This window comes from Centropristis striata, chromosome 18 (genome assembly GCF_030273125.1).
Source record: "Centropristis striata isolate RG_2023a ecotype Rhode Island chromosome 18, C.striata_1.0, whole genome shotgun sequence".
Taxonomy (NCBI): Eukaryota; Metazoa; Chordata; class Actinopteri; order Perciformes; family Serranidae; genus Centropristis; species Centropristis striata.
In genome coordinates, this window is record NC_081534.1 from 30,945,755 (window position 1) to 30,961,668 (window position 15,914).

Consider the following 15,914-nt stretch of genomic DNA (forward strand, 5'->3'; position numbering starts at 1 on the left):
AACTTAAGTATTCACTTCCGGTTTGTGTCAAAAAAATATAAACAAAGTTGGCGGTAAAGATGGAGGCTGCGGAGAGTAAAACTTTACCCGGAGATGAAGAAAACCAGGAGCTCAGAGTGCAAATAACGTCCAAGAAACAAGTGACGGAGCAGATTAATAAATATAAAGATGTTTTAAATAAAACTCTGGACGGACAGAAAGACGTTCCGGAGGAGACGAAGAGAGTTTTACTGCAGGAGCTGCTGGCGGTTAGTTAGTCCCACTGTTTCCATAGTAACTGTTTTATTTAACTATTTTAGAACAATTTAGTATATTTATATACGACTGAGATAAGATAGCTGCTGTTGTAACGTATCAACAAGCCGCTGGGCTTCTGATTTTAGTCTTAAATTGTCGTTTCTTGATTCAGAGTATTCTACACCAAACCTCGTTCAGAAAACCGCGTATTTAATGTTTGTTTTGCTGTAAACATCCATAAACACCAGCAAAAATACAATTTAGAGCCATTTTAGCATTTGTTGAGATCTCTTGTTAATTTCGGCTTAAAACATCCAGCTGTCACCTTACTGTTAATTTAGATAATCCTGCGAGAAGTAAACTGCTCCTGTAAAGTATCAGTTGGCCGTTAAATTATATTTTTTATGATTTATATATTATATTTTTTTCTTTTATTTTTTTAAAGACCAGCAAAATACAATTAAACGCCTCTTTTTTTTTTTTTTTTTTATATTAAATTGAGATCAATTGTTTTTTTTTTTTTTCATTATTATCGTCTTAAAGAAAAAAATTATTCATTTAAATAAAGCCTTAACTTTGAATTTAGGCTTAGACAACTCGCTATAGGTAAACACAAAAACTCAAATTTAATTATCAATGCATTTATTCAACTCATTATTTTAAGTACAATATTTCAAGTCAGCATAAACTGTGTTTACATGTTCTGAAAATGGTACTTTTTAAAATGAATTAACCTTAAAATAATCAAACAATGTTTATATTAATCCATGTTAATGAAAAAACTAAAAAAGTTGATTCCACACAATTCATAGAGTAAATAAGAGACACATTATGAGCAACATATTCCCAAAAAATCTATTGCAGATGTATTATGGAGACTTTGTTTAATGTGACTGCTGGAGGCTTTATTGTTTGTTGACACTGTGTTTAGTAGTAAAATAATTTGTGTTTGTGCAGAACTTTGAGGCAGCAGTTCAGGACAACGTGTTGGTGAACGGGCAGCCGTGGGAGGAAGCTCCTGATGCTGAAGGTGAATTATTGTTCTGTTTTAAACTTTAAGAGTTTAAGGTTTACATCACATCCTTAATCAGTAAAAAGAGTATTTATTATGTAAAATAAAGCTCCTTTAATAACTTACTGTTTGTGTTTCTCCTCTCCTTCCTCCTCTCAGCGGAGGACGAGGCTGTGAACCTGGAGGGTCTGCTGGATGACTCCATCGTTGAGACCACCAGGAGGCGCCGCACCTTCCCCAGGAAGATCCTGCCTCATGTGGTCCACTCGCTCAAGGCTGAACGCAAACTCCTGGTGGGCGTCACAGCAGCTTTGGGCTTTATTTAAGGTTGATGAACATGCAGTACAGCAGGAGTCTCACACTCTAATTACCTGGGGGCCGCTGGAGGCAGGATCAAAATGAGCAAAAAAAGACACAAAATTACAAAAAAAAGACACAGAATTACAAAAAAAGACACAAAATGACTGAAAAAAACTAAATGATTTAAAAAAGACACAAAATGACCCAAAAAAAAGACACAAAATTACTAAAATAAAGACACAAAATTACTGAAAAAACACAAAATTACAAAAAAAAGACACAAAATGACTGAAAAAACACTAAATTATTTTTAAAAAGACAATTGTGGCCCTCGTGACGATATTTTGTGGCCCCCACCTTGATATGAAAGTTTATTGTGAGTTTTATATGAATGGCACTTTACCGTGTTGTGTGTGGAAGGTCCCTTTAATTACTATTTTGGTAATGTTGTGTCTTTTTTAAATAATTTTTAGTCTTTCTTAAGTAATTTAGTTTTTTTCTGTCATTTTGTGTCTTTTTTTGGTCATTTTGTGTCTTTTAAAAAAATAATTTTGTGTCTTTTTTTTGATCATTTTGACACTGCCTCCAGCGGCCCCCAGGTAATTTAAGTTTGAGACCCCTGATTTAAATACAAGAACACAGTGAGGAAAATGTAAAAAAGAGCAGAAAATGCCCTGAAACATCTTTTAATCAATGCATGTTCAACTTAACCACCCTTTTAAAACAAATCCAATTTAGTTGAAGAAAAAAACAAGTAAATGCACAAAGAGAAAACGACCAAACAGACCATATAATAACTGTTCATCACTCAGAGCTGATGTATCTGTTGTGAAACCTTTCTGACTTGCTGCCGTTTGTTTTTCAGGGTCTGTATGAAAACACAGTGAAACCTCAGGAGGAGCTCAGAGACCCTGATCAAGGTTGTTCCCTCTAATTAACTAATAAACAAAAAATAATTGAAGTGTTTCTGATGTTCTGAGGACTAAAATATTTGTTATGAGAGATGTGACAGAGACTAAAAATGAATCTATAATAATATTTCCTGTTTTAAAGCCTTTCAGCTGTTTTCTATGGCTCCTATGGCAACGTATAGATTTGACAGGAAGAGCTGCTTCTCTTTCAGCCGGACATCTGAAAGTTTCGCCCCCTCTGAACTGAAACGCCTCAATGCTTCAGTGCTTTTTGTTCACTTTGTGACTTTCAGTAGAGCCAAATGTAGCAGCCTGGTAGATGCATCGTGGAACATTACCACAGTGTTTCTGCAGAATGGAGAAAAAAAAGAAAAAGTCCTGAGGAGTTTTCTTGTCATATGTTGCGTCCTCCTGGGCGTTTACAGTCAAAAACTCCACAGGAAATCTTACTATTAAGTCATTTTGGAGGCAGAGAAGAAAAGTCCAAGTGTTTTCTGATTCACATGTTGAACATGTAGTTATTGTGTCTTTGATGAGGCAAAATAGCAGCATTAATGAATAATTAAATAAATACATGTGTGTAATAATCACATTAAGCCTCATGCAGAAACAGTTTCTGATTCTTATATTAACTTTATTTTACTTTATATTTTATTTACTTTATTATTTATATAGGATTTTCAAACTCAGTCACTTCAAACTAATGAAATACATAATCCATCAGTTTAAAACTGCATTTGACTGATACAGAAGGACTAGATGACTCATAAATTGTGTTTTTGCCTAAGAAAAAAATTAAAATATGAGCAAATGAGTGAAAGTAGAGAGTTCTACAAAATCCCTCATACAAGCCAACCAAGAAAAAAAATGTCTTGTAAGTGTTTCTATCAAGAGGCTCTTTATTCTTTGACCACTGTCCACCTGATATTTGGGAGAAAATCATAAACCGTATAAAAGAGGTGAACAAAGTCACCAGGTCTGAAGCCATGGTGCTTTGAACCTGCATTTTTTCTAATGACCACCAGGGGGCGACTCCACCAGCTGCAAAAGAAGTCTGATTGTATAAAAAGCCAACTTGTCACTTGATTTATTACCTCAGTAAACATTTTTCTAATGACTTTATGGTCTCAATTGTTTGTATATATATATATATATAAAGATATATATATATAAAGATATATATATATATATATATATATATATATATATATATATATATATAGTGAGTGTTTTTAGTTGTTTTATCCTTTTGTATCCTTTTTTATAATTAGACTGTTACGCTTTTAACCTGTAGCACTTTGAGATTATAAATAAAATGTATTATTATTTATATTATATTACTTGGTGCTTGTTGCCTGAAGAGTTAGTTTAAGAGTGTAACGATATATTTCTGTGTGTTTCATCAGAGAGCATCATGAACGATCTGTCAGCAGCAGCTCCTGGGATGGTGAAACAGGCCATCCAGGTCATAAAGGTAACACACACACACACACACACACACACACACACACACACACACACACACACCAAACCTAATAGATGGATGATACAGGTGCATCTCAATAAATTAGAATATGATAGAAAGTTTATTTATGTCAGTAATTAAATTCAAAAAGTGGAAATAATTATTCTATAGATCCATTACACACAGCGTGAAACATTTCATGTCTTCATTAATTTAATTTCTTCTCATTATAATGATTATGGCTTACCTTTAATGAAGACCTAAAATTTAGAGTCCCAAAATATTTTGAATGTTACAAAAGACCAATTTTAAAAGTACTCAATACTTGGTTGGAGCTATATGAAATACTGGAAATGGACTTTTCATCATATTCTAATGCAAGGGTCTCAAACTCAAATTACCTGGGGGCCGCTGGAGGCAGTATCAAAATGACAAAAAAAAGACACAAAATTATCAAAGAAAGACACAATTACTAAAAATAGACATACAATTATTTAAAAAAGACACAAAATCACCAAAAATAGACACAAAATTACCAAAAAAAGTAATTAAAGGGACCTTCCACACACAACACGGTAAAGTGCCATTCATATAAAACTCACATTAAACTTTCATATCAAGGTGGGGGCCACAAAATATCGTCACGAGGGCCACAATTGGCCCGCGGGCCGCGCATTTGACGCCCCTGGTCTAATGTACTGAGATGCTCCCGTATATAGACATTTTACTGACATGTGTATCTTTCCCTGTAGTCGATCAACACTCTGCAGAAACAGGCCCAGGGTCTCTGTGAGGTCCTCAACATGAAGCCCAGCCAGGTTACCATGGAGATCCACAGAGAAGTGTTTGGTTTCAGCAGCCAATCAGACGCCCCGATGCCTCCCGCGAGGGACCGGCAGCCAATCAAGAGAGCCGTAGAGGAGGCGGCGGCTGCAGACGGATACGCTCCTCTCAGGAAGAAACCTGCAGCAGGAGAAACCACACAGGGACTCTGATACGGACGCAAATGTTCCTGAGCAGCTTTAATCAATCCTCTTATTAATTATTGATTATTTTCATATTGTCTGGGCTTCACCAGCTCACAGGACTGATGCTTTTCTGATCAATACTTCACATATAAACGTTCACAAAACATGATTATCTCGACTGGTTTGGAGGAAGTTTTTAAACGAAGTCTAAAAGATGTTTGCCACTGAAACAGTTACATGGATTTGTGAGGAAAAAGTGCAAGAAATCACATGAAATTCTAAAAAACTGATGCAAAATCCAGTTCCAGACTCTGTTTGTATTATAACCTGATGAATGCAACACATTTTGTCATTTTAAAGCCACTTTAACAGCCTGTAAAGACGTTTTCTGGTAATATAAAGTTGTTTTTTCTGATATACTCTCTAGTATTTGTTTTTTTCCAACATACTCTCTAGTATTTGTCCTGGTTTTATTTTAGATTTTCATATATTTTTTCATATATTTTCATATTTGTCCCGTTCTTGTGTCTTGAGGGAATTTATCCAGATTTTGCACAAACATACACTAGGTCTCACTGATTAGATTTTTGTGGTCAAAGGTTTAAAGTCACTGTGACCTCACTGAGTTTTCAGTGCTGCAGGAAAAAGTTGGCTGTTCATTTTTTCCGGTGAGTACTTTTCTTTTCTTTTTCAGTATGTTTACTTTGGTCAAACTATGCATCGCAATTAATATCAGAGTTAATGTGAATTTAATATATAATCAACCAGTGAGCATTAACTGATGAATCCTCAGCTTCACACTATATAGTAAAAAATAGTGTATATGAAATAACTGCATGATAAAGCTGTGCTTCTAGGTGAATTTAATACATGACAAATAAAAAGAAGTCTCTCATTTAATTAAGAGCTTTAGTGCAAATTAGCCAAAACAGTTGTCATTGAAGTTACAGAGCAGGGGTCTCAAACTCAAAGTACCTGGCGGCCGCTGGAGGCAGGATCACAATGACCAAAAAAAGACACAAAATTACTAAAAAAAATAAGACAGAAAATGACTGAAAAAACACTAAATTACTTAAAGACACAAAATTACCAAAAAAAAGGACAGAATTACAGAAAAAGACAAAATGATCAAAAAATACACAAAATTACAAAAAAAGACACAAAATTATTTTAAAAAGACACAAAATTACAAAAAAAAGACAAAATTACAAAAAAAAAGACAGAATTACCGAAAAAGACACAAAATGATCAAAAAATACACCAAATTACAAAAAGACACACAATTATTTTAAAAAGACACAAAATTACCAAAAAGACACAAAATTACCAAAAAAGACAAAATTATTTTAAAAAGACACAAAATTACAAAAAAAAGACAAAATTACAAAAAAAAAAAGACAGAATTACCGAAAAAGACACAAAATTATTTTAAAAAGACACAAAATTACCAAAAAAAAGACAAAATTACAAAAAAAGACACAAAATTATTTTAAAAAACACAAAATTATTTAAGAAACACACAAAATTATTTTAAAAAGACACAAAATTACCAAAAAGACACAAAATTACCAAAAAAAGACAAAATTACAAAAAAAGACACAAAATTATTTTAAAAAGACACAAAATTACCAAAAAAAAGACAAAATTACAAAAAAAGACACAAAATTATTTTAAAAAACACAAAATTATTTAAGAAACACACAAAATTATTTTAAAAAAAGACACAAAATGATCAAAAAAATACACAAAATTACCTAAAAAAGTAATTGAATGGACCTTCCACACACAACACTTCAGTAGGAACCAGCAGGACAGGTCAGAGAGTATACAGAGATAACAGATGATGAGATGATAAATGATCATCTCATCATCTGTTATCTCTGTATACTCTCTGACCTGTCCACTCTGTCTGCAGCCGGCTGGTTTCTACTGAAGTTGTGACTCAAAACAGGAGGAAATGTTGCATTTCTTGGGACTATTTTTAGCCGTGCATGAACACACATGTAGTGCTGTAGTGGGTGTGTGATGGGTCAAATAAACCAGCTGTCATGTTCCAGGTATCAGTGTCCAGTGAGTCCGGTCAGCTCTCTCTCCTCTCAGTCATATGATTTATGTGAACTGTCCTCGCTGCTTCTACTAAACCGGCAGCGAAATTGAAAAGAAAAAGTGAAGTGAAACCGCAGCCTGACTCGCTTTAAACTCCACTGAACTCGATGCCCGGTCCACAAATAACACTTTATATATTCTGACAGAGGCAGAGAGCAGGAAGTCCTCCTGGTCTATTTATTTATAATCATTATAATAATAATCTGTGATGTCAGACTGTGACTCTTCCTGCCAGACTCACAGCAACAGTAACCTCCTGTGTGAAGGATGTGAGGTAAGAGATCTGACTGTCTTCTGTCTCCTCACGGGGAAATGCTTTCAGGACGAGTTTGTGGCTGCAGACTGGAGGGTTTTAACAGATTCTTGTGTTTAAAAATCAAGTGTTTTTATTTCTGGGAGGAAAATGCATAAATTATGTCTGAGCAGATTGGATTTAAAGCACGAAAAACCTGTTTAAAATATCTTGTTGGAATGGAGATAAACTGCAAAAAGTGACTGTTTTTAAGGGTTTATGACATGTGTGTGGGTGTGTGTGTGTGTGTGTGTGTGTGTGTGTCTCAGGGCTCGGAGGACGAGGGCAGGAGGCTGAAGAGGAGAGAGAAGAACAGAGTCGCAGCTCAGAAGAGTCGCAAGAGACAAATACAACGAGCTGACGTCCTGCATGAGGTGTGTGTGTGTTCTTGTTCTACCTACATAGTGGGGACCAGGACACTATTTTTAAACCAACAGAGTGAGGACATTTTTGCAAAGTGAGGACATTTCAGCCGGTCCTCACTTCTTTAAAGGCTTTTTTGAGATTTCAGACTTTGTTTTAAGGGTTAAAGGTTACATGATAATGATAATTAACTGAAACTGTATTGTGTGGTTACAAAACTAACTAAAATTATAGTGAAAATGTCCTTCGTTTTCGTCTTTGTCAACTTTTTTCATACATAATGAAGATAGATAAGACAAAGGAAATAAAGGCAAAATTTACTGTGACCTCTTTTAATCTCCCACCCAACAAATACCCCATTACAAAAAACTACAACTAATAAAAACTAAACTAAAACTAGCAAACTCCATCTAAAAACTCATTAAAACTAACTGAATTTGAAAACAAAAATTCACAACAAAATTGAAACTAAAACTAATGAAAATTCCAAAACTATTATAACCTTGCAAGGGAATTCACTGTTCCAATGAGGGTCCTCACAAAGACAGAAGTACAGGAATGTGTGTATGTGTGTGTGTGTGTGTGTGTGTGTGTGTGTGTGTGTGTGTGTGTGTTTGTTTGCATGCTCTTATACTTCCAATTCCGTGAGGACCGATTGAAAAGACATTTTCTGTTCCTCCCTGCTTTAAATAGCTGTTTGAGACTTGATCTGAGGGTTCATTCTCTAGTTCTCTAGTTATTGTGGCTACATTCAACCATAACTGATCTGGAAGCAGCTGATCAGCCTGCAGAGTTCCTAGAAAGTCCTGGAAGTTTGGAAATTGCTTAATTATGTTTGCAGGGTTAGGAATATGCATGCATTTGTATATACTCCATGAAAAATGCTTTATTTTCAACATAATCTGGTGTTTTATCTACACAATTGTGCACAAAATCTTACTCTCCTCTCCTCTCCTCTCCTCTCCTCTCCTCTCCTCTCCTCTCCTCTCCTCTCCTTTCCTTTCCTCTCCTCTCCTCTCCTCCTCTCTTCCAGGCCTGTGAAGTGTTGGAGCAGAGGAACAGGAAGCTGAGGAGAGAGGTATTTATAAAATTAATCTTGGATATAATTTGTTCCATCCATATAATTTATTCTTTGCTCTCATTATTACGTAAACTTTCATATCAAGGTGGGGGCCACAAAATATCGTCACAAGGGCCACAATTGGCCCACGGGCCGCAAGTTTGAGACCCTTGATGTGAGGGAACATATAAGCCAGTTCAGAGATGTTCTATGTAGTGTTTAGTAACAGCTCAGTAGTGTTTTTAATGTTGATTGACTCGGGCCACGATTTGACAACATAGTTCAGTTTTGAACACAGATTGAACTGTTTTGAGGTGGAAGTTTGGTTTTGCAAGAAGAGTTTGAGGTTTTGTGAATGTAGCTTGAAAATTGGGTTTTGTGTTCACAGTTCAGAGAAAAGGAGAGCAGCTTTCAAGAAATGTGTCTTAGCAATCGAGAAAAACTGTAAAAATAGTAATAGTTTTCATTGTAGAAAGAAAATTCACATTTTAAAAATGTTCTATAAACATAAATGTCACACTGTGAAAGCTCCTATGATTGAACTTTAAATGGCTTCCTCTGCTTGTCTACATATCATATATAAATAAAGTTATTACTGTAAATATAACATGTATTTTCAATAAATCAATGGACTCCAGAGGGTTAACATAACCCCTAAACTTTTGATTGACAGAAAAAGACATCTAGAGCATTTAAAAAGAAACAGAAGAGACGTGAAAGATGAAATAAACACACAGTAATAGAGTAAATGTGTTTGTAGGTGGATTCTCTGTCTGAGGAGCAGCGTCTGCTGTCTGAGACCCTCAGAGTTCATGAGCCCATCTGTCCCATCATGCACTGCTCCTTCACCTCCTCCTCCTCCTCCTCCTCCTCCTCCTGCCTGCAGCCGGACTCGTTGGCAGCTCGCTCCGTCTGAAGCAGCAGTGCTGAAGTCTTTGGAGTTTGGGGTTATTTTGATGGTTGTTGACTCTTTTTCATTCTGTCTCTATAAACGACTTGGAAAAATGTTTGTCATTCCATGTTGGTGTCATTTTTTTCAGCACAACTTCACCTGATTATTATTTTATTATTTTCACTTACTGGATCAACATTTTGAACACAAAAAAGACACTAAAAAGACACTAAAAAATAAAAAAAAAACATACAAAAAAACATGAAAAAACAGAAAAACACCCAAAAAAAACCCCACAAAACCTTGTCTTCTTTTAGTAATTTTATGTCCTTTTTTTGTCATTTTGTGTCTTTTTAAAATTATTTATTAATTTTTCTGTCATTTTGTGTCTTCTTTTTAACGTCTTTTTTTTTTTGTCTTTTTTAGTAATTCTGTGTATTTTTGGTCATTTTGTGTCTTTTTTGGTCATTTTGTGTCTGTTTTTTTTTTGTAATTTTCTGTCTTTTTTTTGTAATTTTGTGTCTTTTTTTTTTAATTTTCTGTCTTTTTTTGTAATTTTGTGTCTTTTTTGGTCATTTTGTGTCTTTTTTTAAGTAATTTATTTTTTTCTGTCATTTTATATATCTTTTTTTTTGTAATTTTGTGTCTTTTTTGGTCATTTTGTGTCTTTTTTTAAGTAATTAATTTTTTTCTGTCATTTTATATTTATATTTTTTAGTAATTTTGTGTCTTTTTTGGTCATTTTGTGTCTTTTTTTAAGTAATTTATTTTTTTCTGTCATTTTATATATATATTTTTTAGTAATTTTGTGTCTTTTTTGGTCATTTTGTGTCTTTTTTTAAGTAATTTATTTTTTTCTGTCATTTTATATATATTTTTTTAGTAATTTTGTGTCTTTTTTGGTCATTTTGTGTCTTTTTTTAAGTAATTTATTTTTTTCTGTCATTTTATATATATTTTTTTTAGTAATTTTGTGTCTTTTTTGGTCATTTTGTGTCTTTTTTTAAGTGATTTATTTTTTTCTGTCATTTTATATATATTTTTTTTAGTAATTTTGTGTCTTTTTTGGTCATTTTGTGTCTTTTTTTAAGTAATTTATTTTTTTCTGTCATTTTATATATATATTTTTTAGTAATTTTGTGTCTTTTTTGGTCATTTTGTGTCTTTTTTTAAGTAATTTATTTTTTTCTGTCATTTTATATATATATTTTTTTAGTAATTTTGTGTCTTTTTTGATCATTTTGTGTCTTTTTTTAAGTAATTTATTTTTTTCTGTCATTTTATATATAGCTTTTTTAGTAATTTTGTGTCTTTTTTGGTCATTTTGTGTCTTTTTTTAAGTAATTTATTTTTTTCTGTCATTTTATATATATATATTTTTTAGTAATTTTGTGTCTTTTTTAAAGTGATTTATTTTTTTCTGTCATTTTATATATATTTTTTTTAGTAATTTTGTGTCTCTTTTTTGGTCATTTTGTGTCTTTTTTTAAGTAATTTATTTTTTTCTGTCATTTTATATATATATTTTTTAGTAATTTTGTGTCTTTTTTGGTCATTTTGTGTCTTTTTTTAAGTAATTTATTTTTTTCGGTCATTTTATATATATATATATTTTAGTAATTTTGTGTCTTTTTTTAAGTAATTTATTTTTTTCTGTCATTTTATATATATATTTTTTAGTAATTTTGTGTCTTTTTTGGTCATTTTGTGTCTTTTTTAAAGTAATTTATTTTTTTCTGTCATTTTATATATCTTTTTTTTTTTAGTAATTTTGTGTCTTTTTTGGTCATTTTGTGTCTTTTTTTTAAGTAATTTATTTTTTTCTGTCATTTTATATATCTTTTTTTTAGTAATTTTGTGCCTTTTTTGGTCATTTTGTGTCTTTTTTTTAAGTAATTTATTTTTTTCTGTCATTTTATATATCTTTTTTTTAGTAATTTTGTGTCTTTTTTAAAGTAATTTATTTTTTTCTGTCATTTTATATATCTTTTTTTAGTAATTTTGTGTCTCTTTTTTGGTCATTTTGTGTCTTTTTTTAAGTAATTTATTTTTTCTGTCATTTTATATATATTTTTTTTAGTAATTTTGTGCCTTTTTTGGTCATTCTGTTACTGCCTCCAGCAGTAATCAGAGTGTGAGGCTCCTGGGTTAAAGCCTGAGTGAGTCTGTGGAGCAGCAGTGAGCAGCAGTGGTCGCTAGGGGGCGCTGCTCACCGTGAGCAGAGAACCAGCAGAGACCATAGACTGGATATTAATAAGCCAGAGACCCAGCAGGTGTGATGGTGCAGAGCTGAACAGAGCAGAGCGCCTCCTGCTGGTCAGACCTGCTCACTGCTCTCAGGTAATACTGTAACTTACAGATCATTCTCATTCATCACACAGAGGGTTAATTTATCATTCAGCAGCTGGAGAAACTAAATGAATAGGCAAATTGTTCTTGATTATCAGACTGTATATTTACAGCAAAGAACTCTCTCCAAAAAGATAATAATAAAAAAAAGTCATGCAATCTGTGTGATGTGTTTATCTTTCACTGTGTTCAATTAGACCAAATTAAAATCCTAAAATCACATCATTTTTGGTGTTTTCCATGTAAACTAGTACATATTTAATAATTAAAAAAAAAGGTCCAGAAGAAAAACACACAAGTTTATTAATTTTTAGATTTATATAAAAAAAATAACTAATATAACTATTTTTATTATTCAAGTTTATTAATTTTATTTTAAAAAGTTTTTTTTCCAATATGTAATAAATATTTTTCATTCTTACATTTTTATTTATTTTACTTTTTAGATTGCCTGTGGAGATTAATTAATATTTTTTAATTAAATGTTTGCACAGCAGACAGAGAGCAGCTCTACTTAACATTTTGAATACATTTTAAATTATAATAAAGTTGATTTTTATTTTTATTATTATCTTGAGTGCCTTGAGAGACCACTCATATGCTTTTTCATGAAAATAACTTGTATAAAACTGTTAATATTAATAAGAATGAGAAAATTGTATATATTGCTTTATGAATTTATAAAATTTCTGAGCTTTATTAGCTTTAAGAATATATATGTATATATTATTAAAGGTAAAAAAAAGCTCACTATATCAGCTCAGAATATATATAATATTGCATATGTGCAATAACAATAACATATTGCATAAACTTTATATCAGGGGTCTCAAAGTCAAATTACCTGGGGGCCGCTGGAGGCAGTATCAAAATGACCCAAAAAAGAAACAAAATTATTTAAAAAAGACACAAAATTAATAAAAAGGACACACAATTATAAAAAAGACAGAAATATTTAAAAAAGACACAAAATTACCAAAAAAAGTTACAAAATGACAAAAAAAAGACACAAAATTATAAAAAAGACAAAATTATTTTTTTTAAAAAGACACAAAATTACCAAAAAAAGTAAAAGGGACCTTTAAAGGGACCTTCCACACACAACACGGTAAAGTGCCATTCATATTAAACTCACATTAAACTTTCATATCAAGGTGGGGGCCACAAAATATCATCACGAGGGCCGCAATTGGCTGCGGGCCACAAGTTTGAGGCCCATGAGACAATTTTATATAACATATTTCTTCCTGCTCAAAGCCAATGACAAAATACAAAATGCATCATATTTCTTTGTAATTTTTTTCCGATAATTTTCCCTTTTTTTGATGCTTGAAATCATTACTTTTTAAAACAAAATGTTAAACCTTTCCACAAAAAAAAAACCCTACAGTGACCAAAGTCACCACTGATGTAATAAAACTGAAGGAGCCTCATGTGTGTCATACGTTTCCTGTGATTGTTGCCCAACATGTTGCTGAAACAGAAAACGGTTTTTTTATGAGTGACCTGATTCAGCTGCAGCTCTGAGGTCAGTTTGAAGTCACAAACACATCAAACTCTGCTGTCAGAGTTTCTCTTTCCTCGTTCTTCCTCCTCAGGACGAGCAGAACCACACGTTGGTCCAGGAACCAGACGCTGCCTGACGCAGAGCAGGAAGTGAAGAGACACTTCCACAGAACTGGACGGGAGATTAGTCCTCAGCAGGCTTTAAACCAGGGGGCTCAAAAAAAATTGCAGCCCTCGTGACGATATTTTGTGGCCCCCACCTTGATATGAAAGTTTAATGTGAGTTTTATATGAATGGCACTTTACCGTGTTGTGTGTGGAAGGTCCCTTTAATTAATTTTTGGTCATTCTGTGTCTTTTTTAAGTTTTTTAATTTTTTTTTCTGCCACTTTGTGTCTTTTTTGGTCATTTTGTGTCTTTTTTAAATAATTTTGTGGGTTTTTTCTGGTAATTCTGTATTTTTATTCGTCATTTTGTTTCTTTTTTTTAATTTTGTGTCTTTTTTTTGGTCATTTTGTGTCTTTTTTAAGTTTTTTTTCTGTCATTTTGTGTCTTTTTTCTGTCATTTTGTGTCTTTTTTTCAGTCATTTTGTGTATTTTTTACGTTTTTTTCTGTCACTTTGTGTCTTTTTTTAAATTAATTTTGTGTCTTTTTTTGTCATTTTGTGTCTTATTTTGTCAGTCATTTTGTGTCTTTTTTAAGTATTTTTTTCTGTCATTCTGTGTCTTTTTTTTGGTCATTTTGAAACCCTCCAGATCCTTTACCAAAAAAAGAAAATAATAATAAAAATGCTTTAAAGTTCAAGGGAGAGACTTTTAACCAAAGTAGATGATGAATAAATTATAAAAAATATATATATATATTAAAATAATTAGAGAATTCAATTACATATTTTTTTAAAATAGTAATACAAATTTAATTTCATAAAACAGAAAATCATAATAAAAAATGATTTTAAATTCTAGGGAGAGACTTTTAACCAAAGTAGATGATGAATAAATTATAAAAAAAATTATATCAAAATAATTAGAGAATTTAATTACATTTAAAAAAAAAATAATAATACATGTTTAATTACCTAAAAAATAAGAAAATAATTTTAAATATATTTAAAAAATAATTGCTGTTATATGTGATGCACAAAATGTTTTTGTTTCCACGTATGAACATTTCTGTGAAGTCAAAGCGTGAATCATCAGTTGATGAACGTGTGTCGGAGCACCGAGGGCCCCGATGACACAACGTTCCTGTTTCTGTTCCTGCTGGAACCTTTGATGCATGTCGTACCCGTTTCTCTGCACAAACTGAAGCTTTTCCTGTAAATACCTGCACAGTAAACCTGAAAATCTGTCCAACAGAAGCTCTGCTGAAGGTTCCTCCACAAGTTCAAACACTCTTCTGACCTTCTGAATTAAATTAAATCCTGTGAGTGTCTATCAGGGACACATATTTTATTTATTAGAGATTACTATTAACACTGTGTTGGAATTTAACCTTTTTTTCTACCCGTTTGGATGAATAGTTTTCTGACCCTTTCACAATAAAACAGTTTCCTAAACAAAGATGGTCGACAGTAAGGATCGTATGTTCCTGCTCAATGTGTATAACATGAATCTAAATTTAAAAGTGTTAAATTAAAGTTACATTTGTGCCTGTTTTATATTTGCATATCAGAATCGGGAAATTACCTTTAGTCACATAGACTCCAGTGCGAAAATATTCCAAAGATTAAGAAAGTAGTAGATACAAAAAATGAAATTAAATTAAATTCAATAGAATCATTTTAATAAATTAAATATAATTAAATTAAATATAATTAAATTAAATATAATTAAATTAAATTAAATTAAATTAAATTAAATTAAATTAATGAACTAAATTAAAGTAAATGCAATTCAATTAATTCAATTAAACTAAATTAAATTGAATGACATTTAAATAAATGAATAAATTCAATTAAACACAATTAAATAATATTGAATTAAACTAAATTCAATAATTAAATTCAATAATTAAATTCAATAATTAAAAAAAATAAATTATATTAAATTAAATAGAATGATTTTAATATATTTAATAAAATGAAATAGAATAAAATAAATTTAAATAAAAATTAAATTCATTAATTTAATTAAACTAAATTTAATTGAATGACATTTAAATAAAATAATAAATACATTAAACACAATTAAACACAATTAAATAATATTAAATTAAAAAATAAAAATAAAATAAAATGAATTAACTAAATTAAACTAAACTAAATTAAATTAACTATATTAAACTAAATTAAATTAAACACAATTAAATTTAAAATTAATGAATAAATAAATAAATAAATATAATGCAACATTTGTCTTATATTGTACCAAACAAACAATAAACTACATAATCCACAACTCCCTGTATAAGAAAATAGAGTCATAATTTGGGAAATGGGTTGAAATCTTTT

The 15,914-nt window shown here is 31.3% G+C and overlaps 2 protein-coding genes across 2 annotated transcripts; both read left to right on the top strand.

Annotated features, from left to right (window-relative positions):
- The first annotated feature begins 42 nt into the window (after positions 1-42).
- nsl1 (NSL1 component of MIS12 kinetochore complex) lies at positions 43-5,298 on the top strand. The gene is made up of 6 exons (XM_059356307.1): positions 43-248; positions 1,195-1,267; positions 1,409-1,542; positions 2,415-2,469; positions 3,867-3,934; positions 4,678-5,298. Exons 1-6 carry the CDS (start codon positions 60-62, stop codon positions 4,918-4,920), a joined length of 762 nt encoding a protein of 253 aa, XP_059212290.1. The 5' UTR covers positions 43-59; the 3' UTR covers positions 4,921-5,298.
- Positions 5,299-6,804: 1,506 nt separating this feature from the next.
- batf3 (basic leucine zipper transcription factor, ATF-like 3) lies at positions 6,805-9,691 on the top strand. Its single transcript, XM_059356924.1, has 4 exons — positions 6,805-7,273; positions 7,561-7,665; positions 8,688-8,732; positions 9,475-9,691. The coding sequence occupies exons 1-4, from the start codon at positions 7,208-7,210 to the stop codon at positions 9,628-9,630; spliced, it is 372 nt and encodes a 123-aa protein (XP_059212907.1). The 5' UTR covers positions 6,805-7,207; the 3' UTR covers positions 9,631-9,691.
- The last annotated feature ends 6,223 nt before the right edge of the window (positions 9,692-15,914 follow it).